The following is a 23,449-nucleotide window of genomic DNA, read 5'->3' as shown; positions in this document are numbered from 1 at the left end:
AGGGTAGGGCCGACTCAGGAACCTGGGTCCATGCCACCCAAAAGGAGATCTGACTTTACTTTCCAATTACCGGCTCCAGTATGGATAATCTCTCTGCCAGTCTAAATTTTAAACACAACTGTTTTAAAGATTTATCAGAAGAGCAATAGTGAGAAACAGAAACCACTGCTTGATTCACTCCCCGAAAGGCCGCACAAGCTCCCAAAGCCAGAAGCCAGGAATTCCATCGAGGTTTCACAAGCGGGTGGCAGGGGCCTATGCATTTGAGCCAGCTTCTCCTGCCTCCACACACAAACGGAGAGCTGCACAGGAAGCGGAGCAGCTGGGCCGTGCAGGGGTGCCCCGATGTGGGATGTTGCCTTTAACCCACAGTAGGTTAATGCAAGGACCAATCATTTCTTGGAAAGGAAATCCAAGTTAAATTTCACAGATCGAGCCGAGAACCTTGGCAATAAAGGTAAGGGAACCAGTCCCTGCAGAAACCTTTTAATTATTAGTTAGGAACAAGGGTAAACTTTAAGGATGCTGGCCTGTTTGGCATCTTCATCCTAGACTGAAATTGTGACGGATTGGACTAGCTACCCCTCCCATTTACTTGTTTGCACTGTAACTGTTAGAACTACCATTGCTATGTTTTGGGATCAGCACTGCAGCACAGCAGGTTACACCTGCAGCACTGATACTCCCATCAGGGCACCAGTTTGAGCCCCGGCTGTTCCGTTGCCCATCCAGCTCCCTATCAGTGCATCTGGGAAAGCAGCAATTACACGGCCTTGAACCAGAAGATGGAAGATTCCCTCTATCGGGGCCTCAAAAAAAAAAAAAAAAAAAGAACATTTAATAAATAAATCACTGTATTGGACTTTCTATTGTAAGATTTGGGATAAACCAACTCCCTGCTTGTGGCCTAGGAAAGCAGTCGAGGACGGCCCAAAGCCTTGGGGCCCTGCACCCACGTGGGAGACCCATCAGAGGTTCCTGGTTCCTGGTTCCTGGCTTCGGATTGGCACAGCACTGGCCATTGCGGTCACTTGGGGAGTGAATCATCGGATGGAAGATCTCTGTATATCTGACTTTGTAATAAAAATAAATAAAATCTTAAAAAAAAAAATTTGGGATAAAGCAGATATACAATGACTCTGGCATAAAATCAACACAGCTGAAATTAGAATAATACAAGGCACTTTGCCACAAAGGTCAATACAGATCAGATACGCAAAGGGATATGCCAATGTGCATTTTTTTTGAAATTATCAAGATCCTTCAAGACTTTAAAATTTTATTTGGAAATCTTTATTTGGAAGACTTGTGCAGCCCAACATCTCTATATGTCCCCTGAGAGAATCATTGTGACTTAAGGACCATCTTCAAACATTCTGCATCCATTACTCCTACAGCCAAATTTAGCACACATCTGCCCATCCTCTTCTTAGCTGTATCTTCACAAAACAAGACAGATCAAAGCTGCTGGGAACAACAGCAAGAGGTGTTGCCTCTTAAAACTCACATTAAACAAAGCAACAGGCTTCAAGTATGGAAAATGGCTTTGTGATGCTCCTGCCTTCCTGTATGCCAAGGGCTGACACACAGAAGGGCACGTGCACGAGCCTGGAAGGGGGTCTGGATGCCCCTTCCCTCCTCACCACCCTGGGGCCAGGCAGAGGCCTTGAATTCCTAGCTCCTGATTGGGTTCTACTCTTCAAACTAAGACTAGGAGGTCTAAGACAGCCCTTTTCCCAAGTTCAATGCACTATGCCTGGATTTAGCAAACAAAAAACGGACTTCCCTATCCACCTACCCGCTCTCCAAGGAATAGTAGTAGCCTCCTTTGCAAAAGGAACTGTTAAAATAAGAAATGTTTCCCAAGAAAATAAGAGAAAATTCTTAAACAACATTAAGAAAATTCCTAATAAAAGTTTTACCATTTGTGGCAATCTAAGACTTTAGAATATGAATTAAAACAAATTATATTAGTCTCCCAAGGCCTAAGGATACAATAAGTTATAAAATGACCTGATCCTAATGCAACAAGGTGGAGGAATCCACCATGGGGGGGGGGGTTGGGGGAGAGGAATCCCAGTGCCTATAAAACTGTCACATACTGCAATGTAATCAATAATAAAAAAATAATAACAAAATATAATAAAATGACCTGATCCAGGCCAGCACAGTAGCCTACCAGCTAAAGGCCTTGCCTTGCACGTGTGGAGATCCCATATGGGCACTAGTTCTAATCCCCGCAGCTCTGCTTCCATCCAGCTCCCTGCTTGTGGCCTGAGAAAGCAGTTGACATCCCAAAGCCTTGGACGCTGCACCCGCATGGGAGACCTGGAAGAGGTTCCTGGCTCCCAACTTCGGAATGGCGCGCACTAGCCATTGTGGTCACTTGGGGAGTGAGTCATCAGATGGAAGATCTTTCTGTCTCTCCTCCTCTCTGTATATCTGACTTTGTAACAAAAATAAATCTTTAAAAAAAAGATAAGGTAAAGAGACTTAAAAAAAAAAAACTGAATTCCTGCTCACAAGGAGGGTGGGAGACTTATCTACTGTAGAAATGTGTGGAATGTAGGCCTACTGCACAACAGGTGGCGTGCACAGGGACCTGATGTGAAAAGGCCACATTCGTAGATATGGGTTTCAACTGGGACAATGAGTAAGTGTGACCGTCAGGGTTCAGCCACGCAACCACATCTCTATGAACTTCGGCCTCCTGACAGGTGTTTTGCCATTACCATGTCAAAGGCAGCACGCTGGATACCAAAGCTTCAATAATGGGCATACACGAATGCTGATACTCCAATACCCTCACAGCTGAAGAGCAAACCAGGGGGCCAGGGCTGCAGGGCAAGGTGCCACCTGCCAAGTCCTGGATGAGCACTGGTTTGAATCCCTGATAATGGTCTAGGACAAGCCAGCCCAAGGATCTGGGCCCCTCTCACTCATGTGGGAATACCAGCTTTAGACCTCTTTTCTCTCAAACTCTTGACTTAAATTATTTAAAAACACACACATAAACCTGGCAGGAGTGACTGAATCAATACCGCAGAGAAGGCAAAGTAAGAATGGCCCCTCCATTGCAGGCACCTGCACGGCCTTAGGAGGGCGGGAGGGGAAATCCCCGAGCCTAAGAACTACATCATGACAAAAGCACTCGGAGGAGACCTGCAGCATTATGACCCACTGCTTATCTTTGCATATTTGGATCTAAACCCAAATGTCCTTACCAAGTAATTACAATAACTATCATTTGCATCACAAATGCAAGGGAATTCTTAATCCTTGAAATGTCATTTCTTTTAGGTCTATTCATACAGTTTTTCTAAGCTTCACCTCTCTGCGTAATTTTCCTCAGAATAAAGAAAACAGCTCATTTTAAACAAGAAGTTTATTTAAACAACAAGACGCTTGACTTGAAGGGAAAACTATCTAGGATTCATTTTTTTTAAGAGTAATTTACCCCTACTTAAAGACAGATTGCCCTACATGTAACAGCTACGTACAAAAAAGTTATAAAATTGTCCTTGGTTTTACAATGATAAATGAAAAACATTAAAATTCTCCAATCAAAGTATGCAAGGATTTTTATGTTGTTGGGTTTTTGTTAAAACAGTGAGAGCAAAATAACTTACTGGAATATAAAGATAAGAACTGAATGAGCATGCCACTAATGGAGAATGGGGCATTGTCACGGAACCAGTATATTTCCCCATTCCCTCTCCATCTGATGTCAATCAAAACATACCATTGGCCATTTAGTAAAAAAAAAAAAAAAAGAGAGAGAGAGAGAAAGAAAAAATGCAATATGTTTGTGCACATACACCAGGTACTTTATGTACAATAAAGGAACGGGGGAGGGACAATGAAAGAATAGAGAAACTATACTGCAGTAGTCAGGGTGTGAAGGAGCCCAGTTGCTGTTTCTAATTGAGAATGTATTCTTGGTCTGTGAGAAGAGCTGTGGAGGAAAGCAGCAGGCTCCCTTAGTAGACGCCTCCTGTCTGCTGCTGGAACACATCAATTGTATCTTCATCCTCCATTTCCAACTAGCACAAAAGAGAAAAAAAACAAGAGTAAGACTGCTAATAAGGTTACAACTCATAATTTTTCAATTCAAATACCCTGAGCACCACCAATTGTAGTCAGTTCCAGTTTCCACTGTTTTAGAAGTCTCATTAACTCAAGGGGCATCAGATTTGGTTCAAGTAATTTCTCACTTAAACTTTCTATTTAATGTTAGAAAGTTTATTCATTTATTAGTTTTTACATTTTTGCAATGTAGTTTATTTCTTTTTGGTACGATTTTGTTTGAATTATTGGAAAGGCAGGTATACAGAGAGGAGGAGAAACAGAATGATCCTCCATCCACTGATTTCACTTCCAAGGGGCTACAATGGCTGGAGCTGAAGCTAGGAGCGCCTTCCAGGTCTGGACCGGATGCAGAGTCCCAAGGACCTGGGCCATCCTCCACCGCTCTCCCAGGCCACCAGCTGGACGGCAAGCGGGCGTCCAGAATTGCTTACAAGGAAGGTCCACGTCTCCCCCACCTGCACCACAAGTGCCGTGCTAGTGCTATGCGTTCAGCTCTAGGCTAACGGGCACTGCAAGAGTGGAAGATGACCCAAGTCCAGGGTTCCTCCCACCCACATGGGAGATTTACAGGAAGTTCTACAAGAGTGAACCAGCAGATGATTCTTTCTCTGTAACTCTTTTAAATAATAAATGTAAACAATCTTAAAAAACAGTACCTGCTTATTATGAACACGTTCACTTAAAAAGTCTATTTTAGGGCCTGGCGTGATAGCCTAGTGGCTCAAGTCCTTGCTTTGCACATGCCCCGGGATCCCATATGGGCACAGATTCTAATCCAGGCAGCTCCACTTCCCATCCAGCTCCCTGCTTGTGGCCTGGGAAAGCAGTCGAGGACGGCCTAAAGCCTTGGGACCCTGCACCCGTGTGAGAGACCCAGAAGAGGCTCCTGGCTCCTTTTTTCGGATTGGTCCAGCTCCAGCCATTGCAGCCATTTGGGGAGTGAATCATCAGATCTTCCTGTCTGTATATCTGACTTTCCAATAAAAATAAAATAAAACTTGGTTTGGCTGGGGCTGGGGCGAAAGGAGCCTCCTGAAGCATGGCTGCTGCAGGGTGTACCCCAGCCAGGCCAGACCCAGTGCTGGGGACTCAGGCCATGGTCACTGCTGCCAAGAGGTGACCAAGCCCTAGGCGATTCCAGTATGGAGACTTCTTCTCTCAAGGTAGGTACACCCTGTACTGGCAAGCACACACGAGAATCAGGTCTGGGATCACCTCAGACGAAGTTTCTTTGGAGATCCCCCCAACTGAACTGCTGATCTCAGAACCCCAACCTTGAAGACACTATGTCAGCCAGTGGATTCTGAATAGGTTTCATCATGATTGGCAGCAATTCAGAACTTTGAACTATCAAAACTGCTTGAGCAGGACCCTCAGAGCATGCCCCACGTCAGGAACCTGGGAGGGGTGGGAGGAGGCTGGGTGGGGCTTCTCCCTTTGTTTCTCCCCATACCCCAGATACAGAAAAAAAAAAGATATTGGTGTGGAAACAATGGTCTTACCCACTTTCCTATAACCCTTGGCCCTTTGTGCCCTAATCAACTATGTAGGATTGTCAAAATTAAAAATATATGAAAAAAATAAAAAAAAAAATCTAGAAAAAAGTCTATTTTTAAAACTGTTTACTTTTTACCCTAATTATGTCAAGATTGTCAAAATAAATTTAAAAAAAAAAAAAAAAACTGTTGTTTAAGGGCCTGGAGCAGTAGCCTAAAGGCTAAAGTACTTGCCTTGCATGCACGCGGATACCGTATGGGCACTGGTTTGGATCCCAGCTGTTCCACTTCCCAACCAGCTCCCTGCTTGTAGCCTGGGAAGGGAGCAGAGGATGGCCCAAAGCCTTGGGACACTACAGCCATGTGTGAGAATGGGAATACTTTCCTTGCTCCTGGTTTCATATCAGCTTGGCTCTGGCCACTGCAGCTACTTGGGGAGTAAACCAACGGACAAAGATCTTTCTGTGTCTCCTCTCTGCTTTTTCAGATAAAAATTATTTATTGAAATGGAGTTACAGCACAGCAGGAAGAGACAGGGATCAGGCATCCACTGGTTCACCCACCAAATGACCACAACCGCCAATGGCTGGACCAGGCCAAAGCCAGAAGCCTAAACACCTGGGCCATCATGCTGTGCTTCCCCAGGCACTTCAACAGCGAGCTGAGGCAGAAATGGGGTAGCCAGGTCTCAAAGCAGTGCTCATATGGGAAATGGCAGCCACAGGCAGCGGCTTAACCGACCAGCCCCCTTACTGTGCTTCCAAAGCGACTAGTGAGAACTCCCATTTGCTTCTTCACTCCCTGAATGCCAACAGCCAGTCTGATGGCAGGAGCGCAGGCACTGAGCCATCACCAGGCCTCCCAGAGGCTGCAAGTTAGAGCCGGGGTGGAATGGAACACAGCTGCTCCAACGCCACACGGCTGACGTGATGAGCCTGACGCCTGCCCTTCGGTATTTCATCAATCAAAACAAGACTGCTGGCCTATATTATAACTACCGAAATGTTAACTTCTCTAAATTTCAATGCCTTCAAAAAAAGGAAATCCTTGGGCCCAGCACAGTAGCCCAGTGGTTAACGTCCTTGCCTAGAACAAACTGGGATGCCATGTGGGCACTGGCAACCCCGCTTCCCATCCAACTCTCTGCTTGTGGCCTGGGAGAGTAGTAGAGGACGGCCCCAAGCCATGGGTCTCTGCACCTCTGAGGGAGACCCAGAAGAGGATGCTGGCTCCTGGTTTGAGATCAGCTCAGCTCAGGCAATTGCTGCCACTTGGAGAGCGAATCAGCAGACAGATCTTTCTGTCTCTCCTCCTCTCTGTATATCTACCTTTCCAATAAAATTAAATCTTTATAAGAAAAGGGGGGAGGGGAAGATCCCTTTTTGTACTGATTAAGAGAATCTGGCTCCTCCTTGTGGCCACACACTATAATTGCATCTAACAGACTTGCCAAAGAACATTTTTTCAAAACTTTTGGTGGGGGAGCTAGATGGTAAGCAGGGCTACCAGGGTTAGAACAGGTGCCCATATGGGATCCTGGCATGAACAATGCGAGGACTTTCGCCACTAGGCTACCACGCTGGGCCCTCAAAACTTTTAACAGATTTACCCCTTTATTGGAAAGGCACAGTTAAGGAGACAGAGGGAGAATCAGAAAGATCTTCCTAACAGGGGTTCATTCCCCAAGTACGAGTTGCAGCAGCTCACAACCAGCAGCTTCATCCATCACACCACAACTAGCACCTACATTTTTACACTTCGGTTTTACCACTCGATACAAACCAGGCAGTGGAGGCAGATGTCTGGCCTGGTGGCTAAACAGCCAGTTAGGGTTCCCCAAGTCCCAGTTAGAGCTCTCGATTCCAAGTTGTCTCTGGAGGCGACAACCGATGACTCAGTGTTTGGTCCAGCGCCCATGTGGGAAGCCTGGAGTTCCAGCTCCAGACCTGACTGGACCTAGTCCTGAGTGCTGCAGGCATGAGGGTGTGCGGATGATAACTAGCAGATAGCAGGTTTTGCCTTCTGTTTTCAAGTAAATAAATATAAGTCTTAATATAAAATATTACTATTATGTAAAATAAATATAACTCTTAATAGGGGCCAGTACAATGGGACTAGCAGGTTAACCAGATTTAACAAACATACTGCAGAGACATCCCATACAGGCACCAGTTCAAGTTCCAGCTGTTCCACTTCTGATCCAGCTCCCTGCCAATGGCCTGAGACAGAAGCAGAGAATGGCCCAAGCACTCAATGATAACTCAAATACTTGCTTTTGGCTTTGGCCCGGAATACACTCAGCTGTTGAAAGCATCTGTGGAGTGAATTAGTGGATATCTACCATCCACAAATCTCTGTTGTATCTTGCTAGTCTGCCTTTCCAATCTGCTTGCCATGCTGGCATTCCGTACAAGCACCTGTTCAAGTCACAGCTGCTTGGCTTCTGCCCCAGCTCCCTGTTAACAGCCTGAGAAATCGGCAGCAGATGGTCCAAATGCCTGGGTCCTGCAACCAACATGGGAACCCAGGCTAAAACTTCCTACCTCCTGGCTTTGGCCTGTCCCAGCCATTTAGGGAATGAACCAGCAGATGGAAGATCTGTCTCCCCTTCTTTCTCAAGTAACATAAATCATAAAAAACCCTTTCTGACAAGACTGAAAGTCTTCAGAAGAAGTTTAAGAAGGGCCCAGCGGCGTGGCCGAGCGGCTAAAGTCCTCACCTTGAATACGCCAAGATCCCATACGGGTGCCGGTTCTAATCCCGGCGACTCCACTTCCCATCAGCTCCCTGCTTGTGGCCTGGGAAAGCAGGCGAGGACGGCCCAATGCATTGGGACCCTGCACCCACACGGGAGACCTAGAAGAGGTTCCTGGCTCCTGGCTTTGGATCGGCACGGTACCAGCTGTGGCGATCACTTGGGGAGTGAGTCATCAGACGAAACATCTTCCTGTCTCTCCTCCTCTATGTATATCTGACTTTCCAATAAAAAATAAATAAATTTTTAAAAAAGAAGAAGTTGGGTTCGGCAGCGTGGCCTAGTGGCTAAGGTCCTCGCCTTGATCTCACATGGCTGCTGGTTCTAATCCCGGCAGCTCTACTTCCTCTCTATCTCTCCTCCTCTCAGTATATCTGACTTTGTAATAAAAAAATAAATCTTTAAAAAATAAGAAGTTTAAGAAGGTAAAAAGGTACTAAAAGTCTATGCACAGAGACAGCCCAGCTGATCTCAAACAAAAAGGCAGACACCTGAAGTGACTCGGGCTGAGAGCATCAGCCCTGGAGTTGGGGACTAGAAAACACACTGTCAGAGCTCTCCCCGCCAACTCCACTGCCAGGCCGTGGCAGGCAAAGCCGCTTCCTGGCACTCGAGTACAGCTACAGAATCCACTTCACCGTGAACAGCAGAGATGGTGAGGAGCCACACACACTACCCGGGGAAAAACCTGGGCAGTACCAACAAATGCAGAGTTCTACTTTTTTCTGGGAAAGTTTTAATTATTTTCTCCAAATCACACCAATAGGAAAAAATTCATTGGCATTTCCTTAATCCTCTGCTACTGTGTCCTTGGCTCTCCTCTGGTCACACTCCATGTAGCTTTGAACAGTGCAAGACCTATACCCCAGGGCACAGCACGATGGTTTAGTGGCTAAATCCTCGCCTTGCAAGCACCGGGATCCCACAGGGAACACCTCTTAGTGTCCCAGCAGCCCCACTTTCCATCCATCTCCCTGCTTGTGGCCTGGGAAAGCAGCTGAAGACGGCCCAGAGCTCGGGACACGGAAGAGGCTCCTGGCTTCAGAACAGTTCGGCTCAGCTTTCCATTGCAGCCACTCAGGGAGTGAACAGTGGGTGGAAGATCTTCCTCTTTCTCTCGCTCCTCTCTGTAAATCTGCCTTTCCAATAAAAATAAGTCTTTTTTTTTTAAATTAAATAAACCATACTACAATATCTAGAAGGTCAGATATTTGTGAAGCTGTTGATATTCTACCAGCTCTAACTTCAGACCAGAAATGGTCTCCCCAAGAAACTGTTCAACCCATCTGGACAATAAGTAGCAGGACTCTATGCTTGGTATACGTTTGCAAGGGAAGAATCTTATTGAATTTGAACTGTAATACTACATCAAGGTGGAGAAATCCACCAGGGGGAGGGGCGTGGGGATTCCCAGAGCCTATGAAACTGTCACATAATGCAAAATAATTAATAATAATAAAAAAAAAAACAATGATTTTTTTCAAATTAGCACAAAGATTTTTTTTTTACCTGTGCAGGTGTATCTGATTCGTTGATTGGCTGTCCATCAAATCGGAATCTGATCTGCCTCATTGACAAACCCTGAACAAAAGAGTTTATAAGCAGTGACCAACATGGAAAGAAACATTAAAAGAAAGCTGCAAACATTATTCACCCCCTATATAATTAAACATCCATCAATGCTAATATTTCTATGTAGTAAAAAGATACAATGTATGTTTGTTAAACAACAAATCATCTGTTACATTTTCCCCCAAACTGGAATGGGTATGGAGACATACACTGCATTTAAATGACACTGAAAGCAATCCTAATGACACAAATTTCTGTTAATCCTTCTAACGGGAGAAAACCCACCATCACAATAAAAGCAAGTCCACCGAAAACGGACTACTTGGTGAGTAGTTTCCCTTCCTGCCCACAGGTCTGCCACTGTGACAACCCACCCCCGCCCCCACGCACACTCCCTTGTCCTGAGCTGACCCACAGCCATACACACAGGGTACCAGCCCCTGAATAAGCTCTTACACTAGAGCTGTCAGGATAACTGCAGAGGAAGATGGGCAGCAACTATCCTTAGCCACCCCTAAAAACACACTTGACACCCCTGAAATTCCTAGAACAGTTTAGAAGCAGCACCTGCTTTTTAGTTTGCTTCCTAGCACTTAGTTAACTTGTAAATAAAATGAATGAAAAGCAACATGCATCTAACAACACTTTATCAACTTGATCCAAAAGCTACCAAGTAGTTAGCAGTAAGCTGTATTACAAAAAGGAAATTTTAAAATGTTCGCTCAGGTTCAAAATCCTCCTGCATCTGCAGGCCCTTTCTACAAAGCAGGATACCCAACAAAAAGGCAAAGAGGAAAAGAAACACATAAAAAGGCAAAACTGCGGGCAACAACTAAATGAAATAAATATCTTTGAAGCAATGCTGTGAATTCACTTAACAGTTTTCTACAAATTGTCGTAACAAAAAGTCATTTCTGTATCATGTTCAAATTATAAGTATTGTTAAATCAACTCCCTTAAATATTAGTTGATAATTTAAAAGAAGTTAAGGACCCAGCGTCGTGGCCTAGCAGCTGAAGTCCTCGCCTTGAACGTGCTGGGATCCCATGTGGGCCCTGGTTCTGGTCTCAGCAGCTCCAGTTCCAATTCAGCTCCCTGCTTGTGGCCTGGGAAACCAGTGGAAGATGGCCCAATGCTTTGGGACCCTGCACCCGTGTGGGAGACCCGGAAGAGGTTCCAGGTTCCCGGTTTCGGATCGGCGCGCATTGGCCATTGCAGCTCACTTGGGGAGTGAATCATCGGACGGAAGATCTTCCTCTCTGTCTCTCCTCTCTATATATCTGACTTTGTAATAAAATAAATAAATCTTAAAAAAAAAAAAAAAGAATAAGCATCGTGCCCTTATTTATGGCCACCTGTATTTTGGGGCATAAAATGTACAAAGAATGACAAAAGCTGTGTTGAGAATATCCTAAGCTCCAAGACAATATATTCCAAATAAGTCACGCACTGTGATCAAATTCCTCTAACTCCATTTAACTGGATAATTCAATTGCTTTTTATTCTTTTCTTTACCAATAAAAGCTTCTTCAACTAAGTCAACAATCACTAACTTGTAAGATATCCAAAGAAAATTAGACTTTAAGACTCCTTAAGGGTCCGAATGTAGCCTAGTGGCTAAAGTCCTCGCCTTGCATGCCCCGAGATCCCATACAGGTGCCTTTTCATGTCCTGGCCACCCCACTTCCCCATCCGGATCCCCGTTTGTGGCCTGGGAGGGCTGGAGAGGATGGCCCAAAGACTTGAGACCCTACACCCACTTGGGAGACCCAGAAGAGGCTCTGGGCTTCTAGCTTCAGAACAGCATAGCTCTGGCTATTGCAGCTGCTTGGGAAGTGAATCAGACAGAAGATCCTCCTCTCCCTCTCCTCCTCTCTATATACCTGCTTTGCAAAAAAATTTTTAAAAAGCCTGTCCCTCAACTAGCTGTACCCCAGAAGTTAGTTGTGTTAGGAACTGCAAGGCATTCCTGTTTTAATAAAAATGAATTATACTATTATACTAAATGTTACTCAGTGTTCCCTGAAGCCACCTGACATTGCATGATATAATCACCAAGATCACACAGTATCAACAGCTCAGCTAGCTAAAGGTTATGCGGCAGGCACAGTGGGCAAACTCCACTGTGTGACACAAAAGCTATTCACAAACCAACCTCTAGTAATATGTTCATCATTTTACAAGCACTTATTGAACATGTTGTATGTATCAGACACTGCTTTAGACCAAAATTTCAAGTTCCTTTCCTGGGAGATTAAATCTTAGTGAGGCCCGGCGGCGTGGCAAGTGTCAGCATCCCGTGTCAGCCAGTGCAAGTCCTGGCTGCTCCACTCCCAATCCAGCTAACAGCACGCCTGGGGAAGCAGCAGAAGACAGTTCAAGTGCTTGGGACCCCACAGCCAATGTGGCTGATTCAAGCTCCTTGCTTCAGACTTCAGGCTAGCCCTGCCCCAGCTGTTACACAATATTTGGGAGTGAACCTGCAGATGGAAGACTTCTCTATAACTGTATCTTTCAAATAAACCATTTTAAAAAGCAGAAGTTTGAGCCCGGCTTGGTAGCCCAATGGCCAAAAGTCCTTCCCTTGCATCCACTGGGATTCCATATGTGCGCCAGCTTGCATCCCTGCTATTCCTCTTTCCTTCCAACTCCCTGCTTGTGGCCTGGGAAAGCAGTCGAGGACAGCCCAAAGCCTTGGGACCCTGCACCCGCGTGGGACCCGGAAGAAGCTCCTGGCTTCAGATCAGCCCAGCTCCGGCTACTGTGGCCACTTGGAGACTGAACCAGCAAACAGAAGATCCTTCTGTTTCTCCTCTCTGTAAATCTTTCAATAAAAACAAATCTTACAAAGAAAATCTTTAATCCAACATATTGAAGATTTTTAACATACAATAATTCTAAAATTAATCAGACATACCTTTCTTATCCCAAGTTTTCAAAATCTGCGATGTAGTTTGTACTTTATACAACACCTCAATTTGCACTAGCCACCTTTCAAGTTACCGATAGCGACATGCATCTTGTGGTCACCACAGTGTTCAGATGGAAGGTGCTAATGAATTTCATGAGTTATGACAGCAAAGGACAACTCCAAGTTTTTTGTTGAAACAGCTGGATATCAATTGGAACCATTTCTAAACTTTTTAAAAATTATTTTTTCTTTTCAAATGTTGATTTATTTCCATTTTATTTGAAAGGCAGACACAGAAACCTATCTGCTGGTTCATTCCCCAAATGCCAGGAGGTCAGAACTCAATCCCAGTCTCATGCAACCGATACCAAGAACTGAGTGCACGAGCCATCACCTGCTGCCCTGCTATGTGTGCTGAGCTCAACTAGAACAGGATTCAAACCCAGGTACTCACACAGGCATGCAGGGGTACCAAGCAACTCGAACCTCTGCTCCAAGCAGTCCACTCTGGGGACAAGAGCTCAGTGAGCAGGTTTCCAGGGGTAAAGGCAGAGTCTACCTTAATATGTTCAGTTTGGGATGTTTCCTCCACATTCACTGATCTCCTCTACACTCGGGACCAAATGAAGTCATTCAAGAAACATGAACATTCAATTAATCTTGATAGAAAACCCTTGGTCAGAAATTCTCATTGCATAGCTATGTAAATTAAATTGTGTATCTTTGTTCACAGCCCATAGCTAAACTCAAGAATCAAGCAATCAGTCCAACTGTGTGACATTTCAACTCTCTTCCTTAGTCATGCATAACTGAAGAGTTAACAAGAATCTGCTACTCAAAACTGGGAGCTTACTCCCAACTGAAGAGGAAAACAGTACAAACACCTTTCTGAGCATTTCTTAGATAAGACCTTCAAGTCTGATTTCTATTCTGAATTAAGCAGAATTTAATTCTACTTTCTGTAGACTAGCAGTATTTCTTCTATCTAATGCAAATTAAAAAGTGCTTATCATGGGCCTGGCGGCGTGGGCCTAGCGGCTGAAGTCCTCGCCTTGAATACCCCAGGATCCCATATGGGCGCCGGTTCTAATCCCAGCAGCTCCACTTCCCATCCAGCTCCCTGCCTGTGGCCTGGGAAAGCAGTTGAGGACGGCCCAAAGCCTTGGGACCCTGCACCCGTGTGGGAGACCTGGAAGAGGTTCCTGGTTCCAGGCTTCGGATCGGCACAGCACCAGCCATTGCGGTCACTTGGGGAGTGAATCATCGGACGGAAGACCTTTCTCTCTGTCTCTCCTCTCTGTATATCTGACTTTGTAATACAAATAAGTCTTCTAAAAAAAAAAAAGAGTGCTTATCAAAAACTTTAATAACTAAGAAAACTGACGCTCTATTTGCACTCAGTAATAGACTAAATTAAGTTTATCGCAGCAAGAAAACCCAATACTTCTTGATCAACTAGCTAACTTCATCTTAAAGACAATCTCCTATAGACTACTAGGAGTAGATGATATGTCATTTTCTTTTCTTTTTTTTTTTTTGGCTCCTCATGCAAGATTTACCCAGCATATGGTAGGCACTTGGCAATTATCAAATAAAGTTTCTTCAGGGCCCCAATACAGAATTCTTCAGCATAAAACCAACACATATAACAAACTACTAATGTCTGAACGCAGTGGAGGGTTCAGGGTTATACATACAGTAAAAATGTTTCTAGTAATCATTAAAAAAGTGATGCCTGGGCCCAGCACAAAAGCGTAGTGGTTAAAATCCTTGCCTTGCATGTGCCGGGATCCCATGTGGTCGCCACTTCTAATCCTGGCGGCCCTGCTTCCCATCCAGCTCCCGTTTGTGGCCTAGGAAAGCAGTGGAGGATGGCCCAAAGCCTTGGGACCCTGCACCTGTGTGGGAGACCCAGAATGGCTCCTGGCTTCAGATTGGCTCAGTTCCAGCCATTGCTGTGAACCATCAGACTTGGGGAGTGAACCATCAGACAGAAGATCTTCCTCTCTGTCTCTCCTCCTCTCTGTATATCCCCCTTTCCAATAAAAATAAATAAATCTTAAAAAAAGTCGATAGTAACAGCTGAAATTTATAATGACTACAAAAAAGTTCTGATATACAGGAAACATTGTTGAAAACCAAACAAAAGCATGAGTCTTTAACATTTTGCTACATAAATTCTGCAGAATAATCACCTTTTTAAACCCCTGTAACCTACAGGATTCTTCAAAGTTCAAATAGCAAAGGTATCAGTGCATAAACTGCTTAGTATAATTAGTAAATTTGTACCTGCTAATCCTGAGGGAAATTTAACAAAGTTCTGTAGATACAGGTATACTAAAGATCTTATCTTCATTAGGAACTGTAATAAATTTTGTGTGTGTAGGTAAAGAACTATGAGCATAGTATTCGATCACACCATGAATAAGATACAAAATGCTTTAAGCACGTCTAAAAGCTCATGACATCACTGTTTCAGACACCCTCAGCTGTCAAGGAGAAAGCCCAAGCAGCAACACAGACAGCCTCCCAATCAGAAAGAATTAAGCCCTGTCTAATTTTACATGGCCTCCCCATGTTCTGCTAGCCTAAAACCTGCTTTACCAACTCGTATGGATTACATACATTTTGACAGAACACTTCTACTGGTAGGTTACTATCAGAGTAACACATCCACCTGCCAGAGCTTCTGCTGTATCTGCAAAAATAATCTTTTACCAAGAGTCTCAACATTCCAAAAGGAAGCTGCTTTGTGAAAACTTGCATCCGCCTCCTAGCATCTGGTCAGCTCAGGGCGGCGGAGTGGCCCAGTTCCTCTGCTCCACGCCTGTGTACTATTTTCCAGAGTGAAATGCAGATGTCCCTACAACAGTGTTTTTCTGGCCTCTGATAGTAGTGTAAAAAAAAGGCAAATATTCCACACATTTGGAAACTGTCAATTTCCTTCCAAGCTGGTTAGAATACTCAAAATGAACTGAACATTCCAATGGAAAAGCCCAACAAGAAATGTTGCCAAGTTCCTTCATAAAGGTAAATCTGCAATCTCTTGGAAACAAAGTAGCTCTATCAATGAATGCAGATGCATTTCCAGCCAAAAGATTAACATTCTACTTAACATTAGTTATTCTAAGAGTTTCCATGAGGAATCAACATACCAAGTATATGATAAACTGATACAGAAGTTCTCAAAGGTGAAAGTGTATCTTTATCCTATCAAAAATAGTCACTGTTACAGCACTCTAGTCTAGTGGCTTTCAGTAAAGCAGTTGTAGCCCATGAAAGTGCACGCGTAATTCCTCACCTGTCGTTCACAATAGGCTTTCATTAGTTTACTAAGTGGTGTATGCCTTTTAATTTTAAATTGCACGACAGAACCATCCTGCCCCGCCACTTTCAAATTAATATGATCATTGTTCTCGGTCTTGACTCCTTCCTGTAGAAAGAAAAATAAAAGCGTGATTTGGGAAATGCAGGAGACAGACACCATGTAGAGTAGCAGCCCAGGTGCTTCTGTCAGCAACAGGTTTCTGCGTCCTGAAGAAAGCGCCGCTTTCGGCCACTGACCCCAGAGGACAGGTCCTGCAGCAGCGCAGGGCATGGCTGCCACACAAGTGGAGGGGATAAGCAGGACAGTGCAAGGTTCTATTTTATATTACTCCCTCAAAAAAAGTTTAAAAAGCCCTTTTACAGGCGACTGCTAAGTGCAAAGAAAAAAATCTAAGCTTGGAACTCAAAACCCATTACTGTTGTCTTGTTAAAAAGTTAACAATTGGAATTCAATAGACACTGAAGAAGGGGGCAAAAAAAAAAAGTAAAAGCCCTCATCCGGAAGGCCGGACGCCGAGCCGAGCTTCTACGGAGGAATTTCCACTCCACGGCGTGTTGTCAGCGGCCACACACGGCTCCCTACCAAGTCTTCCTCGTACATTTCGGCTCAACCTCACTTGGCCAGACTCTCGTGTGGAGGTTATTCCGGAGCCCCGAAATCTCCTCAGAAAGCCCAGGCAGGGGCCAGGAGAAGAGGGTGTCACCCCGAGAGGCACAGCCCGGGAGCCCCTGCAGAGAGATGATGAGCGCCCCGGCTCCCCCACGGGACCGCCGTCCAAAAGTTGAGCCCCGCCAGTCTCGACCCGAAACCTGCGCCTCCTCCAACTTCCCGAAAGCCCACGGCGTCCGAGGGTTGGAGGGGTTCGTTGGCACCCAAGGAGAGCGCTGCCCCTCCCCCTCCCCCTCCCCGGGCCCCTGAAGCCATCCGAGGGGCCAGGCCGCCTCGGGAACCACCCTCCCAACCCCGGCCCCCGGCTCGCGGCCATCCGGCTCCCGGCCCATCCGCAGCCCATTGATTCGCCCAGGGCCATCGCTCCGGCGCCACGGGCCAGGGCCGGGACCCCAGCTGCCCCCCACCCGATCCCCACCCCGCGGAGAGGGACACGCCGGGCTGGAAGGGCTTCTCCACACCGCCGAGGCGCGGCGCGGGGTCGGCAGCAGCTGCGACCCGCGAGCCCTAACGCCCTCCTCACGCGCGCCCAGCCCGCCGCCGCGCCGAGGAGCCCTGCTCCGGGCCGGTGGGCTGCGGGCGCCCGCGATCCGCCCGCCCAACTCGCGCCGGCGCGCACTCGGAGGCCGCGGGGGCGGGGGAGGGCGGCGGGGCCTCCTCCGGCGCGGGAGGGAGGACGGGAGGGAGGGAGGAAAATGGCGCGGAGCGCTCGGGCCTGAGCCGCGGCCGGCCCCGTGGGGGGCCCGGGAGGGCGCTGGGAGCCCGCGGCGGGCTCGGGCCGGACCCTGGCCGGCGCCGTCACCCTGGCCGCGAGGCCCCGAGGCCGGCGCGGAGCTCACCTTAGGCTTTTCGTCGGCCATGGCGAGCGCCGGAGTCTCCTCAGTTGCCGCTTCACAAAAGAGGTACCAGGTCCGCACCGAACGCGCACACAAGCAGCACCAGGAGCGGCAGAAGAAGGAGGCGGCAGCGGTGGACGAAGGCGAGGGCGCGCGCACGTCGTGCGCTCCCTCCCCCCACCCTGCGTGCGCGAGCACGAGCGGCCGGGCCCTCCGATTGGCTGCCGCGTCGCGGGAGCGCGCAACGCTTACATAACCACCCCCGCCCCCCGCCCCGCGCCGCCGCCGCCTGGGCCCGGCGCCCGCCTGGCCGGCGGGAAGACGCGCGGACACGCGCACCCGGCCCGCCGCGGGGGCGCGCCTGGCTCTGGGCGGGGCTGTATTGTCCTCCTTCTGTGGTGGAGCATAATCAAAATGGCTTCCAGCTGCTCCTCAGTGAGGACGAGGAGACTCGAGGCCCTTAGACGTGAGCCTTAGACCAGGTGGGCAGACTAACTGGACATGGAAAGACGAAGCCTAGATTAAACCCCTCAACAGGAGGGTCTGGAAAAAAAACTCTCTTGTTCAGCGGCCCCACCACAGCTTTCCTTATGGTTATTTTCTCTCAGGCAATCCCATTCTTTTACATGTTAAGGTTTCAGCCTCCATCTGCTTCCCACTGGGCTCGTGCCCGGAGTACAAGGACGACGTCTGCCCTGTTGGTGACCCAAGACTTTGAGTACCTGAGGAAAATATTCGTTTCTGCATTCAACAACTCTTTACTCACCATTAGCCTTGGCGACTTCGAAGAAGCTATCCGCCAGCGGGAACTACACGACAAGCTTCTTAACAAGCCAGCTTTTCCTCCCTCCAGGAAAGTTCCACCTCCTGTTGGAGGAAGGCTCTCAGCTCCGTACAGTCGAGGCCACTTTGTCCCTTGCTTGGCTTTGTTTTCTTCCTTATCCCTGCATTTACTTACACTTTTCGTTAGCATATTAAAGCCAGACTCTCAATTCTATCATGTTACCACAATTATCTCTCTCCATTCTTGGCCAAACAGCTTGAAAAAAGTGTCCCGCACCAGCTGTCCCTACCCCCTCACCTCCCACTCATCCTCCATCCACTGCAGTCTGGCGCTGCTGTCCCCACTCCGCCAAGACTGTTGCTGCCCAGGTCGTTGCTGTGTCTGTTGGATCCAGAGTGGTCCCCAGTTTGAACTCCCTGTGACTATTTTTGGGGGGGTGAGGGTAGGTTTTCTCTGACACCCTCCCCTTCACGGTTGTTTGAGGGAATTGTTCTAGACTCCATGATCATTGTATTTCCTTCTATGAACATCTGTTTGCTAATGCCTCTCAAATATCGTCATCCAGTCTTGCTAATTTCCCACTTACACAGTCAAACAATGTCTGAACATCTTGTTTAAATGTCCTTGGGGCACGTGAAACAAAATCTCTTCCATGGACCCTCCCTGAACTGCTCGGTGACAGTCACCACAGCTGGAAAGCCCAGGATATTTCTTCCTTAATTCCTTCACTACCCAATCAATCTCTTACCTATTCTAATTTTTTAAAAAATACATTTTATTTTGATTTGAAATAACAGAAGGAGCAATACAGAAAGATCTTCCATCTGCTGGTTCACCCTCCCCCACCACAAATGGCTACAACGACCACAGCTGAGCCAATCTGCAGCTGGGAGCCAGGCGCTTCCTCTGAGTCTTCCACGTGGGTACGGCATCTAAAGGACTTGGGCCAGCCTCCATTGCCTTCCCAGGTCGTAAGCAGGAAGCTGGAATGGAAGTGGAACAGCTGGTCACTAACCAACACATGTATGGGCCCTGGAACTGGGCCAGTCCAAAGCCAGGACTTTTGGGTTTCTTATGTATGCACAGACGCAAGCACTTCAGCTGGGCTATCCTCTGCTGCTTTTTCAAGCACATTAGCACGGAACTGGGCAGGAAGTGAAGGAACCAGGATTTGAACCGGGATGCCCTTATTGGATGCTGGTGCTGCAGTTGGCTGCTGTCCCCATTAGGCCACTTCCTAAGTACCTATAAAATCCCTTCATGTAGCTTCTGGTTCTGGGTGGAGGGTTTTTGGTTTTCCTCATCGGAGATAAAGAGGCTGAAAACCATAAACTTACGACAGTTCAATGTAAGTAGATTGAGATCAATTCTCTCCAAGGATACTACAATACCTTTCATACTAGATTCAGTATTTTAAAGTGTTGGCATTGGTGCCTGAAAAGCGAAACAAAATCATGAAGGATGCCGGTTTAAATGCACTTTTAGGCCCCTTAACTGTGTCCTTTGGGAATCGGCCTTTTAGCAATCAACTAGGGTCTGCAGGTTGGCTCAACCAGCTAATCCTCCAGCTCCGAACATGGCATCCTATGTGGGTGCCAGTTTGTTTTTTAAAGATATATTCATTTTATTATAGCCAGATATGCACAGAGGAGGAGAGACAGAGAGGAAGATCTTCCATCCAATGATTCACTCCCCAAGTGAGCAGCAACAGGCCGATGTGCGCCAATCCGAAGCCGGGAACCAGGAACCTCTTCCGGGTCTCCCATGCAGGTGCAGGGTCCCAATGCATTGGGCCGTCCTCTACTGCTTTCCCAGGCCACAAGCAGGGAGCTGGATGGGAAGTGGAGCTGCCGGGATTAGAACTGGCGCCCATATGGGATCCCGGGGCTTTCAAGGCGAGGACTTTGGCCGCTAGGCCACGCCACTGGGCCCGTGGGTGCCAGTTTGTATCCCACTGCTCCACTTCCTATCCAGCTCCCTGCTTGTGGCCTAGGAAAACAGTAGAGGAAGCCCAAGTACTTGCGTCCCTGCACCCACATAGAAGACTTGGAAGAAGCTCCTAGACCCTAGCTTTGAATCGGCTCTGATCTGGATGTTGTGGCCATTTGGAGAGTGAACCAGCAAATGGAAGATCGTTCCCTCTGCCTCTTCATCTCTATAAATCTGTCTTTCCAATAAAAATAAGCAACAAATTTTTAAAGCATCTTTAGTGATTTTTAAAAATATGTACTTACGTGAAAGGCAGTTACAAAGAAAAAGAGATATTCCATCCCTGGTTCACTCCTCAAATGACCACAACACCTTGGGCTGGGCCGTATCAAAGCGAGGCACTAGGAGTTCCATCTGGATCTCTTACAGGAGTGGCAGTGACCCAAGCACTTTGCCCATCAAGAGCATTAGTCAGGAACCGGATCAGAAGTGGAGCAGCCTCAGGTTAGACTAGCCCTGGCTATTGCAGTCATTAGAGGGAGTGAACCAGCAGATAAAATATCTCTCTCCCTTCTTTCGCTCTGTAACTGTGCCTTTCAAATAAATAAATAAATAAATCTTTTTCTTAAAAAGATGCAAAACATTTTGCATAAAACCAAAAAATTATAGGAATAAAAAGATCACTTTTTACAATCTAAAAAAGAAGTAGCCAGAATTGAAACCACGCTCTTAAGGGATACCAGTGCTGCAGGTGAAGTTTAGTGCGCTGAGCCACAATGCCAGCCTTCTAGTGGGTTCTTAAGCACACAGAAGTTCAGGAATAAACCTTTCTAAAGCGAAAGAAGTGCCTGACTGGATCTGTGGCAATCCTCTGCCTTACAGGATAAAGTCCAAATGTTTTCCACCAGCTGAAAAGCTCTGGGAGAGCTAATCCGGAATAACCACTCTACCCTCATTTCACCCGTTTCCTTCTTCAGCCCTCAGTTTTGGTCACATTCCACTACTTGAGGTTCCTGACTGCGCTTGCTCACCCTGAACTCTTAGGTTTTGTCCACTGTAGGTGCTCCAACGTTTGCAGAATGACTAAGTAGATGGAACCATCATGGAGGCCAGTGCTGTGGCACAGTGGAAAAAGCTGCTTCCTACATGCCAGGTTCCCATATGGGCTCCAGTTCAATTCCCAGCTGCTCCACTTCCACTTCCAATCGAGCTCCTTGATGATGTGCCTGGGAGAGCAATGAAAGGTAACTCAAGTCCTTGGGCACATTCGCCCCACATGGGAGACCTAGAAAAAGCTCTTTGATCCTAGCTTTGGACCCGCCTTACCCCAGCTGTTATACCCATTTAGGGAGTGAACCAGTGGGTGAAAATTCTCTCTCTCTCTTTCTCTATCTCTAAAGTTTACTTATTTTCATGGAAGTCAGAGTTACAGAGAGAGAAATGGTCACAACATGTAAACTCGCAAGGCATTAGGAATTGGAAAGTCTCTAACTCCAGTACCTTGTATTTGGGTTGGGGAGAGTAATACACAAGAAATGAAAGCAGGAGGGGGGAATCAACAAAACACAAGCACCTATCATGTATTTTTGAGTGATGTTTCACCAATGTAAGCTCCTTTTCTCCTTACGGAAACCTTCCCTAGTATGCATGGTATGTATTTGCTACTGGGTCTCAGGGGGGTCAAATGAGCGGCTCATTGCTACAAAGAAGCACTGACTGAGTTCCTGCGATCTGCCAGATAAGTAGCATGTTGAAGCTTGTGCTCCGGAGTTGGGATAAAGAAAAACAGATGCTTGGACCCTGCACCATAGCATAGTGGCTAAAAAGCCCTTACATTGCATGTACCAGGATTCCATTTAGGCTCCAGTTCCTGTACTGGCTGCTCTACTTCCCTTCCAGTTCCCTGCTTCTGGCCTGGAAAAGCAATGAAAGTAGGCCCAAAGACTTGGGACCCTGCACCCACATGGGAGACCCAGAAGAAGGTTTTGGCTCCTGGCTATAGATTGGCCCAGTTCCAGCTTTTGCAGCCACTGGGGAGTGAACCAGTGGACAGAAGATCTTTCTCTTTGTCTCTCCTGTCTCTGTAAATATGATTTTCCAACAGAAATAAATAAATCTTTAAAAAGAGAGAAAAAGAGAGAGAGAGAGCCTGACATGGTGGCCTAGTGGTTAAAAAACCCTTGCCTTGGGACCAGCATGGTGGCCTAGCAGCCTAAGTCCTCGCCTTGAATCCACCGGGATCCCATATGGTCGCCAGTTCTAATCTCACCAGCTCCATTTCCCATCCAGCTCCCTGTGTGTGGTCTGGGAAAGCAGTCGAGGACGGACCAAAGCCTTGGGACCCTGCACCCGCCTGGGAGACCCGGAGGAGGTTCCTGGCTCCTGGTTTAAGATTGGCACAGTACTGGCCGTTGTGGTCCCTTGGGGAGTGAATCACCGGATGGAAGATCTTCCTTTCTGTCTTTCTTCCTCTCTGTATATCAGACTTTGCACTAAAAATAAATAAATCTTTAATAAACAAACAAACAAAACCCTTGCCTTGCACACATTGGGATCCCATGTGGGCGCCAGTTCCTGACCCAGTGACCATGCTTCCCATCCTGCTCCATGTTTGTGGCCTGGGAAAGCAGTTGAGGATGGCCCAAAGCCTTGGAACCCTGTATCCGTGTTGGAGACCTGAAAGAGGCTGCTGGCTTTGGATTGGCTCAGCTCCAGCCATTGTGGCCACTTGGGGAGTGAATCAGCAGATGGAAGATCTTCTCCATCTCTCTTCTCTGTATATCTGACTTTCCTATAAAAATAAAATAAATCTTAAAAGAGAGAGAGAGAGAGATGCTATCCTTGTTCTGGAGGTTGTTCTGAGCCCTTCCTGTTCCCACTCTCCCTTTGTAACCTCATGCTCTGAAGAGCCTATCAAAAGAAAATGAGTTGGATAAGCAGTGTGGTACAGCAAGTTGAGCTGTTGCTGGTGCTGCTGCCAGCCCACATCAGAGCTCTGTTTCAAGTCACTGGTATACTCCCAACTGATCCAGCTTACTGCGCCTGAAGAAAGCAGTGGAAGGCTGCACAAATACACGGCT

General features: G+C 46.9%; 1 protein-coding gene across 2 annotated transcripts; it reads right to left on the bottom strand.

Annotated features, from left to right (window-relative positions):
* Positions 1–3,367: 3,367 nt before the first annotated feature.
* On the bottom strand, positions 3,368–17,844 carry SUMO2 (small ubiquitin like modifier 2). Of its 2 annotated transcripts, none has more exons than XM_004592918.3 (4): positions 17,660–17,844; positions 16,125–16,256; positions 9,850–9,921; positions 3,368–4,043 (listed from the first exon to the last, which is right to left on the bottom strand). In XM_004592918.3, the coding sequence occupies exons 1-4, from the start codon at positions 17,678–17,680 to the stop codon at positions 3,981–3,983; spliced, it is 288 nt and encodes a 95-aa protein (XP_004592975.1). In that variant the 5' UTR covers positions 17,681–17,844; the 3' UTR covers positions 3,368–3,980. The 2 variants fall into 2 exon arrangements, with proteins under 2 accessions (XP_004592975.1, XP_058531700.1); XM_058675717.1 differs by lacking the exon at positions 17,660–17,844 and adding an exon at positions 16,734–16,857.
* Between the last annotated feature and the right edge of the window lie 5,605 nt (positions 17,845–23,449).

This window comes from Ochotona princeps, chromosome 17 (genome assembly GCF_030435755.1).
Source record: "Ochotona princeps isolate mOchPri1 chromosome 17, mOchPri1.hap1, whole genome shotgun sequence".
Lineage (NCBI taxonomy): Eukaryota > Metazoa > Chordata > Mammalia > Lagomorpha > Ochotonidae > Ochotona > Ochotona princeps.
The sequence above is the reverse complement of the archived record's forward strand: the minus strand, read 5'-3'. Positions and strand labels throughout refer to the sequence as shown.

Bases quoted from the DNA above. Each gene is read 5' to 3' on its own strand.
- SUMO2 (XM_004592918.3), bottom strand. From the start codon at position 17,680: ATGGCCGACGAAAAGCCTAAG. The intron at 16,257-17,659 runs GTGAGCTCCGCG...TTCTTTCTACAG, and splicing joins TGGCCGACGAAAAGCCTAAG to GAAGGAGTCAAGACCGAGAA. The intron at 9,922-16,124 runs GTGAGGAATTAC...TCTTTTGTTCAG, and splicing joins AAGCCTATTGTGAACGACAG to GGTTTGTCAATGAGGCAGAT.